Below are 10,799 nucleotides of genomic sequence, written 5' to 3'. Positions count from 1 at the left end.
AAGGGATACCTTCAGGTTGGGATGTATGCTATACATTGTTGACATTACTGTTAAAATGCACTTCCAATAAAGTGAGTATTGGCAAAACCGGTTGTCATTTTTATGTTGAGGCAGCAGGGGTGTTGTCGGCAGCTGCTGAATGTAACTAATAAAGTAACTTGTAATCTACTAGTTACTTTTTAAATCAAGTAATCAGTAAAGTAGGCTAAGTTACTTTTTAAAGGAGTAATCAGTAACCAGATTACTTTTTCAAGGTAATTGTGGCAACACTGACCATAGGATAGCTGTGACATAAATGCTGTGATGAAATTCGAAGTGTAAATATTACAAACTTTATGTTGAAAGTGTAACAGCAACCTTTTCCCATAGGAATGAATGGAAAACATAGCCTCCATAACGAGACCTCCCAAAATCAGAAAAATGTATTAAAATGTAGGCTAATTGACATTTGTCCTGTATATAGGCCTATATTGGCTCTTTTCCGTTATAGGCCGGGGCTGGCCCAAGGCTTTTCTCCAGTCTTAAACACCGGTGCGTGGCCTCGGTGTTGTTTCCATAAGGAGCTGTAACATCGGGGAGATTAGCTAACAATGCTATTTTTTTAAATTAATTACAAGGACATTTAAACAAATTAATTACAAGGACATTTAAACAAGTCATAACATTGTAAGAACCCGTATCCTTAATTATTTTGTAAAGTTGTTATACATATGTAGATCGTTTCTCTTCACAAAAATAAGTCACTTATGTTGCTAGTCAACTCTAAACAAATGCTACTGATCTATTTGTAGATTTCTCCCGTTTTATTGTTGCGTCGTATTCCATTCCAAAAGTCCTCGGTTCAGCCCCGATTCGGCCCTGCTCTACTCCAGGGCCGACCTGCTGCAAACGTTTCATGAGTTACACGTGAGCGCCATTGTAAGATGATTCCTGGTTTCTATTCCTGGCCTATTTCAAATCTCCCCTTTAGGGAAGGTTATTGAAAAAGTAGTTTTTAACCAGAACAGTAACTACATAAATATGAATTCACTTTTTGACTAATACCAGTCAGGCATTCGTCAACATCACAGTACTGAAACTGCATTGGTTAAGGTACTAAACGACATCCGCTTAAATACTGAAACAAAACTTAATGTAGCCTAACTTATTTAACCGTCCAGAAACCAAATAAAATCATTCATATGCATACAATCCCCAATATGCGTGAATTAGTCCATTCGAAGAAGGCTGCTCCTTAGGTAGGTCTTAATAAGTTTGAGTTTGGAAAAAGATCGCTTAGCTGTTGCCACAGTCACAGGCAATGTCAGAAACAACATGAGTACACACTTCCCCGAATGTGGATGTTACACTGTCATAATCTACCACCAGCATTTTGGCAAGTTGAAAAATAGATGACTTCTGTGAAATCTCTACTTTAAAGCAAGACCTGAATGAGAGGAGTTGTGTTGAGAATGTCGGTGCAATGCCCCTGCTATAATGGTCTGACAAATGTCTTGCCTTTTCAAGCAGTTCATCATCACCTGCGAGTTGAAGGGTCATAGGACGTAAAGACTCAAACACATGACAAGTTTCCCGCATACTTGCAAATCTTTGGGAGAGCTGACTGATTATGATGTCCAGAGTTGCATTAAATACCTGCACTTTGAAGTATCTATCTGCATCGGTTAAGCGCTCATCTTCCGATAGATCGTCAAAGTGACGCTTCACTCTCCGTGCTCTAACATTCTAAAGTTCTAAAAAAAAGAAAAAAAAAGAGGCAGGGCGGGGGGTAGCGACGGGCCCCGGGAGGTCACAGGCCCTGGTGCGACTGCACTTGCTGCACCTACTATAGTTACGCCACTGCTGGTACTACTAGATCTGAGTGCAGCCTTCAACACAGTTGATCATAAGATGCTGGTCATAAAACTCCCCCTGGTACCCTGATTTGCATTTGTATAGCTCACAGCATTTTCATTTACATGTTAAAGCCTCCCCTAGAATTAGGAGGAGGGGGGTCATGGGGGGACTGCCAAGCAAGGCCCACGACAATTTCCAACAATTCACGGCAGTTTTCGCTGTTGCCTGCAAATTGCCGCGTGCAGTCGTATACCTGAACTTCCACGACAATCTACAGTGCCGCATTCTGATGAAAATCCCACTTTTCATGCAGTGTCAACAGACTAGAAAACTGTGTCGGACTGTCAGGAAATGTCCTTAAAGGAGAATTCCGGTGTAATATTGACCTAAAGTGTATTGAAACATGATACCGAGTGTGAACGTATGTCTCATAGCCCATCTCGGCTTGTCCCCTGCACTCCAAAATCTGGCGCTAGTTAGCCGATGCTACCAACAGCTTTTTCAATAGTGATGCTTCACGAAGTTTAGCGTTTCCAGCCATCTTGAATTTAGTCACGATAAGTCGAGCAACGAGTAAGAATGAACAGGTATGATAAGGGATCAGATTCCAAAAATAATTCAGTGGAAATGCATGGATTCCAGTTTCTTCCAGTAGCAGCAACTGTAATCCATGCATTTCCACTGAATTATGTGGAAATGGAATCTGTTTTTGGAATCTGTGGGGGTGCCTTGCTCAAGGGCACTTCAGCCGTGCCTACTGGTCGGGGTTCGAACCAGCAACCCTCCGGTTGCAAGTCTGAAGCGCTAACCAGTAGGCCACGGCTGCCCTGTCCACTGTTGGAACAAGCTACCAATAGAAGTAAAATCTGCCCCAACTGTAACTTTTTTTTAAAAAGAAACTAAAAACCCATTGATTTTCTATTGCTTTTAATTAATCCTATTTTACTCTTGTTTTAGTCTTGTCTTATTCTTATTTTATTCTTGTTTTATCCAGTTGTTACTTGGATGTGTTACTTGATATATACATCATTTATATATTGATATATATATACATTTCATTTTATGTTATTTTATTTATTTAAAAGCACTTTGAATGACCTCTGTGTATGATACTGTGCTATACAAATAAATTTGACTTTGTCTTTTACTATGCTCGGTTGATAAATGAGGGCCAATGTACCTTACCAAAAAGCATCAAACATAGTGTTCTACCCACTGAACTATCACACGTGTATTACGGTGCTGGACCAAACTAAAATTAGTCACTAAGTAGAGCTACTGTAACTGTATGATATCCAGTGAATTCCTATAAGCATACATTTTTCCATGGCTTAACAGCATTCTAATAAACAGGAGGCCTTTATGTGACTGACAGACTTTAACACTTACGCTGGGACTCATTTCTGAGGTTTTAAGTCCATACTTACTCTGAGGAAAAACTCCCCTCCTTCATTTCCAGATTTGATCCTGAAGGTGTTGTGTGTGTTGGGGTAGATGTTAGTGGCCTGGATCTGGAAGATGTCGGCTGGTACAGAGCGGTCTGAGTAGATGTTCATGTACTTGTATACAATGGATTGGGCGATGCCGCGGCACACACTTGAGGATGGGCATACACATCGACTGAGGAGAAAAACAAAGTAATTGCCTCATATCAGGCTGGTTAATATTTTATAGGCTAGTTTTTATTAGACTAAATGCTCTGCATCATCTGCTATCAAAGTCCACTTAACGTATTCCACATCAGTTGTTGGTATAGGTCAATGATTTGGTGTCCGTTAAACATGCTGTATAGAATTGTGGCTAAAATTGTTGACACCCTTCCAAGAAAACCCCTCAATTTACAGTAACTTACAGTGATGCTAACAGGGCAATCCCATGGCTTCCTGGTTTGGTATCGTCAAATCAGCGGGCTTGTTCGCAGATCTGGCTAGACGTGAGGCATGTTTGTATTAAAATATTCAGCCAGATCTGCGCAGCACTGCAAGATCGAACGTGCCCGCTAATTTGACGTTACCGTATCAGGAAGCCATGGCATTTTCTACTACAGATACAGGTCTTGTTATAACTTCTCTGTACATAATTTCAAAGTTTTCAATACTTCGGTTTGTCTGTAGAAACCCTCACCACACTACCACAGAAGTGTAATTATATTTTAAGCATTGTTAGTGGTCTAAAATAGCAACGTGGCACCTTGCCCGGTTAGCATCAGCACAGTATAAACCCATTCAGTGATAATGCAAATAAACAGTCTTGCTCAAAACGCCACCGATTAACATAATTAATCAATCAAAAGTTTGGAGTTATTTACTACCGTAAATAGACCCTAGGTTGTTTTTACTCCAGAGTTACACTTTAATTAGCATTCATCACTTTTTGCATGTTAGACTTTCAATTTTGACTCTTCCTGAGCAAACTTCTGCAGCCATTTCAGCTTTAACGCTTCCACAGACTGCATGTTTAAACTCTTTCCAGAGATGTTGAATGGGATTTAGGTCTGGACTAGGTCTTATCATGTGTTTGTAACGGAGGCAAACTGAGCTAGCGTGCTAGTTGCCCGTGTAAATCCTCACACCCCTAACCTTAAAGTGGAAATGAAGCAGTCAAATAAAACAGATGTCTATAGCACTAGTTAAATATTTAAATATACCATAAATACAAATAAAGTCAGAAATATGACCCGTTATTTAGAATCAAGCACAAACAAGTTGCATTCATTTCAGCTGTGGGCCGCCATCTTTGTTTTCAGAAAATGATGACATCACAAGAATGGTTGGTACAACATTCTATGCTGTTTACATAGCGGCTGTCATAGACTCACAGTTAGCTTACTGCCTCAACAAAATGGATATGGACGAATGGGATAGACCCACCAATGAGGACAGGCATCCAATTGCCTATGCTTTTGAGCCAGTAAGAACAGTGGGACTTTTAGTGCCCCCCACAGAGCCTGACTATGGAGGAGAAATGAGAGAGAGGTGTATCTGAGCGCACAGAAAACAATCGGTGGTGCTTATGTGGAGGTTGTGTCCCTATGTTCACTGACATGGCACACATGGAGAGTGTCTGCTGCCAGGAAATTAACCTGGGACATCTCATCCAAAATAACAGATATACAGTATCACGTCCAAATGCTGTCATTAAAGCGAGATGTTGGAGATCGCAATGCGCTCGCTGAGGGAAATCCGAGCCGAAACACTGGAACGCCCAATAAACAGCAGTTAACCAACTAACACACTCTTGATAGGTTGTGCGGAGGGAGTAGGCTAGGGGACTACACTGATCACCTGAGACTACACTCATTTCTGCAATGTATTATCATCGTAGAAGCTGCGATACAGTACTAGCATAGCATAACATAACAAGCACATACTGTAACTAGCATAAATGAACCCTAAAATCTATGGTTGCTACAAGCGGCACATCCGTGCATTTATTTACTTAAAGTGAACAGCATGTTATTTTATGTCAGCTTACATAAACAAATCAAAACTCAGACGCCTAGCCAGTTTACAGTCCAGTAAACAACGTCTACCCACAAAACCATGCCTGTCACAATCACAGACCTAGGCTACTACAGAGTAGCCTACAAGTCAGACGTAGGCTAGCGTAGAAGCTACCCACAACAGGTTCTCACCAGGTTCGCAAGTCTCTGCAAATAGTTTCCACTACTATTTGAGCGAAACAAATGCAATCATCGATACTACTCAATCACAAAAAGAAACCTCTACTGATACTAAATGATAGGCTATAAAAACCTGATACTAAATGATAGGCTATAAAAATGTACTTTTTTATGTGTGTGTCAGTTTGTTGTGCGGCCCGCCGGCCAATTTTCAAAACCCAATGTGGCCCTTGAGGCAAAAAGTTTGCCCACCCCTGGATTAAGGTGACCATTACATTCCTATTTTTTGCTCTTTCCAGTTTACTAACAGGAGTGTCACAAATGTAGTCACAGTCAAGCTACCCGTGGCTGACTGTTTAACTAAGTTCGTTAAGCTTAACTTTACATGTCATAACATCAACTAAACACCTTAATTGTATCACTTGTAAAATGAACGTATTTCAACAAGGCTATGTATACTGAAGTTCCACAGTTAGCTAGCTAGCAAGCTTACCATTGTACATTGGAGATTATGGTGAGTGTTAGCTACAAGCTAAATTCATCCTTAACATTGGGGTATTGGAAACAAATTAGGTTGTTAATGTACATAGTTTCGGCATGAGTCAGTTACATACATATTTCTTCATAACCGTTGTGTTAGTAAAAGGATTGAATGTCCTGTGAATTAATAACTAGATGTAACGTGTGACTACTAGCTGTATTTCCCATTGGAATCAATGATATAATGCTTGCTTGCTTTCCACTAAAGGGGTGTGATGCAGAAAAATTTCTCTTTATGACGATGCGCTGTTAGTATGTATGCATTCAGAGGGTGTCATGCTGATCCTACCCTTCAAATTCCATGCAGTTTTGAACCTGTCAGTCAAAGATACCTGCGATTACAATGCCTCGTTTTTGCTTTTTCATTTTCAATTAGGTGGCACTATACATCAAATCAATTAGGTGGCGCTATACATCAAATGAGTGTCCCCTGGAGACCAACATACATAAAAAATGTATCATCCTAGGCCCTATGATTCACGTGATATTCACAGAAAAAACGGCCATCTACAGGCCAGTTGGTGTACAGTGACTAAATGTACACATAAATGAATTTATTGTATGGCCCCCCATGAACGGAATTCCCAAAACTTTGGCATGCATTCAGAGGGTGTCATACTGATCCTACACTTTCAATTTCGTGCCGTTTTGACCATGTCAGCCAGGGATACCTGCAATTACAACACCTCATTTTTGCTTTTTCATTTTTAACTAGGTGTCACTATACATCAAATGAGTGGTTATGGGATGGGTTGATATGGCCCCTTAAGACCAACATACAAAAAAATGTGGTCCTCCTAGGCCCTACGGTAACAGATCAAAACGAAAAACAATGGTTCCGTGTCATCCTTGTGGGGCTAAATGCCCACCAAGTTTCATGCACCGTGGTCTTTCAGTGTCCCGGGAATCGTTGACACAAAATTACTGAAGAAAAACGAACATGCTCCTGGGAGCTCTCGCAAAACTCCCACTTCAAGGTGGGAATCTCCAGTTCAGGTGTAACATAACCCCAACCCCTTGACTCTAGATTTCTCCCACTTCCCAGTTGCTTTTGCTCCACTGTTTGTTCCTTAACCATACTTGGGTGCTTTTAGCTGTGTGTTTTGGATCATCATACTTTTGGGGGACCCATGACCTGCGATTGAGACTGAGCTCCCTGACACTGGGCGGTATGTTTCACTCCAGAATGCCTTCAAGTCTTAAGATTTCATAGTACCCTGAACAGATTCAAGGCACTGCGGGCCAGATAAAGCAAAGCAGCATGAAAACATCCTCAAATTTTCAAAATGTGTGGTGTTCTTTTCTTGGAAATGTTAATTTTGTTGTTTGTGAGCATAGAGCTGATGTGACTTTCGTCTTATCAGTCCAAAGGACATTTCTCCAGAATGATTGTGACTTAACCATATGCATTTTTAGTGGGCTTTTTTTAGTTTATTCTTTCAATAGTAGAATCCAGAGATGGGACAAAGTCACTGTTTGGCAAGTAAAAAAAGTCTTAGTGCTGATGTCCAAGTCAAGTCCCAAGTCAAGACAGAGATGTCTCAAGTAAGTCCAAGTCAAGTCTTACCCAAGCCAAGTCCAAGTCCAAGTCTTAAACCAGTCACTGTAGTATTAAGCAACCGCATATTAATATGTCATCAATCAAGCTTTCAATATCATCCTCATCAATATTTCATACTTTACAATTTGAAAAGTTTTAAAACACTTATAATCACGATCCCAAAGGCAAATGTCACAAAGGTCAGTTTGTTCACCGCTCTCAGGCCTCGAACCCGCCACCTCAACACACACCAGCATGGGAATCGAACGCTCTAATCACTGAGCTAAAAGCCCAGGCTTCCAACTCAGCAGTTAGAAGCGTGTGTCTGAGTTAGGGAGTGAAGTGTGTAGATGACTATTTTGGATGCGTGAGTGAATAACTTTTACAACATGTCATAATGTTTCCATTCATCATATTAAAATTGTATATTTCAATAATTATTGTTTATTGTTGGCAAATTGGGCAATAGCAAACTAGAATACAATAGGCCTACACACAACAAAAATGAGCAGGGATAGGAGTAACAGGGGAACTGTCATGTTAGACTGTCATGTTAAATTTGTTAATTTGAGATGATCAAATTAACAGTAATCCTCCTTGCTAAGCAATGAAATGTGTATTTTGGAGGCAATTCGTGGTGTGATTGACTTTATAGCCCATTAATTGCGTTAGTTGTGCGCTATTCCCCGCTCCAGTAGGGAGACGTGTAGCTATCCCCTGCCCCCTCCTCCTCCTTCTAACCTCTGAAAACCGTTTGGCAAAAATGAAAGCTAACAAATACTCTGATGTTTTCCCTGCAAGTGTGCATATCGCCCATATCAGGATGCACCACCATAGTTATTTCTGAATCCTTTGCACTGCACTCAAATTACTCACAAATTAATCCCAACCTTCATGTCACTCCTGTCCAAGTAGCCTTCAGATAGCCTACATGTTATGCAGGAGTTTGAAAGACATGCATGCAGGAGTTAGCCTAACAAATACCTACCTATGCATTCCAACAAGCATTTTAATGTCAGAAAGGCCTACTCAACACCAGGTGAATAAACAGTTTTTTACCTTCACATATCTTGTATTTTATTTAGCAAAAACACAACGGTGATATGGGTGTAAGTTTGAAATGCCATGAGTCATTGATGATGATTCTGTGATAGTTTCGGTTAGCTCCGTGGAGCAAATGAAATTGTTTAGGCTATCCTTTATAACAAACCACATCACAGGATCAGAGTATCGATCCCAATATCACAGGATCTACCTAGTCAGAAGACAAATGGGAGAATGTTCAGTGATGCTCATCCCTTTTCCGTTCTCATACTAGATAAGAGACCCTGCATTCCATGCAAAATAAGGCTGCGTTGCAGATGTAACGTTAACAGTGAACTTGAGGCTGCTGAAGTTGGTATGGGGAGAAAATAGTTATAAGATACCCATGCCGCAGTCCAAGTCCAAGTCGAGCTGCAAGTCATTTCTAATTTTGTCAAGTTGAGTCTGAAGTCATCAAAATCGTGACTGAGTCTGACTCGAGTCGTGTGATCAGACACTGATGTACCTTGAACTTGGAGTTCACCTTGGAAGTTTTCTTTGGCTCTTTGCCTTCTAATTTGCCTTCTCCTTCTGTTCAGTAATCTGGAGTAAATTGTCCTTTACCAGAACATCAAACTGCTTGCAGATATTCTGATAGCCTTTATCTTTAATAATCTATGCTAGTCTATCCTTTTCTTTCTGATTTTCTTTCTAATTCTTTCCTTTGATTTATCTGGTCCATGTTCATTTAGGTGCACACCAAACTGCAGAGTGACTACTTTTCTCCATTTAAATAGGCTGAAAGACTGAATACAATATAAAATACATCTGTACTACTAATTAAGGTGAAACCATTAACCGTTTTAAGCATCACTATGACAAATTTATTTCACACAGTTTTTTTATCCCTTTTCAAACTTCCTTTTCTTTATTCCTTGCTTTCTTTGCTTGGTATTACATACCAAATGCACACAGCTTTGTAAATGAAAATAAACATCCTTTTAATAATCTGTAGGGGTACCAACAAATTCAGCCACAAATGTATTGGTAAGATTTTGAAATTGACATAACAAAAAGGACACTTGTGGGCACTGTGGAATACACTGGGGAGGACTTACCTTTCTGAGGTCCTCACATACGGCTCCTGGCAAGGATTTCTGGGGTAGCAACGGAAGCCTCCATAGTAATTCCAACACATCTCATCCTCTGTGCAAGTATGACCTGTTTCACACTCATTGATGTCTGTGGGATGGTCAGAAAAGAAGAGACACTCACATTAAGTACGTTTACATGGACATTAATATTCTGATATTAACCAGGTTAAGACAATATTCAAAATAAGAAAACCGCAATAAGCTCATATTCAGAACTAGAATGCATTTCAGAGGAACTGCGAAAGTGTGCTTGCTCAGGTGCGATTCACCACTGGGAGCAGATAATGAAATATGGTGCGTTGGACTAGACTTGATCCAAGAAATCCTTTTTTAAAAATCGGGCGTACAGGTCAAAGTGCATTAACGTACATCCGAAACACCAAAACACATTTTTGCTAGTTGCGGCGAGCCCTAGGTCAAAGGGCACCAAATTATATGTGCCCTCACAATGGAGTCCCGAGTCCCTGTACCAAGTTTTGTTTTGAGAAATGAGAGTGTTGCTTAGATGTGAGCTAACTTCCTTTAACTCTAGCGCCTCCCTAGTGGTCGAATGTCACCAAATTTATTGTGTGTCCTCGGGATGGGGTCCCAAGTCCATGTACCAAGTTTGGTTTCTATATGTGAAAGCGTTGCTGAGATATGTATGAGTTTTTCCTCGCCCCTGTCACACATGGGCTCTCTCTGAATGTTTTACACTCTGTAAAACGCCGTGAGACATGTGTAATGTTTTGGCGCTCTATAAGTGAAATTAAATTGAAATTGAATTGAAATATGAGCCTACTTCCTGTGGTTATAGGGCCCCCCTAGTGGTCAAAAGACACCAAATTTATTGTGCATCCTCAGGATGGGGTCCTGAGTCCATGTACCAAGTTTGGTTTCTATACATGAAAGCATTGCTGAGATATGAACTCATTTCCTGCTTGGCGGCTTCACGACCGATTTTGATTGGCTGTAATGGGTAAACGCTTTCAAAAATCAAAAATCCTTTCTGCAACTTTTGTGAGGCATAAAATTTGTGACCTGTGAAACTTTAGTTTCGCTTTCACTAAAATCAAAAATATGGCTGAAATCCACCGAGGTCCAA

At 40.4% G+C, this 10,799-nt stretch overlaps 1 protein-coding gene across 1 annotated transcript in view; it reads right to left on the bottom strand.

The window, feature by feature from the left end:
* The window catches only part of efemp1 (EGF containing fibulin extracellular matrix protein 1), a 62,702-nt gene that overhangs the window by 7,036 nt on the left and 44,867 nt on the right, over positions 1-10,799 (bottom strand). The window contains exons 9-10 of the mRNA XM_042066052.1: positions 9,680-9,803; positions 3,264-3,456 (exon numbers count right to left, since the gene is read on the bottom strand). Of these exons, the coding sequence (XP_041921986.1) occupies positions 3,264-3,456; positions 9,680-9,803 (317 nt within the window). The remainder of the gene's footprint in view (positions 1-3,263; positions 3,457-9,679; positions 9,804-10,799) is intronic.

This window comes from Alosa sapidissima, chromosome 16, assembly GCF_018492685.1.
Source record: "Alosa sapidissima isolate fAloSap1 chromosome 16, fAloSap1.pri, whole genome shotgun sequence".
Classification (NCBI taxonomy): domain Eukaryota; kingdom Metazoa; phylum Chordata; class Actinopteri; order Clupeiformes; family Clupeidae; genus Alosa; species Alosa sapidissima.
Note: the sequence above shows the minus strand (reverse complement) of the source record. Positions and strands in the feature narration are given on the sequence as shown.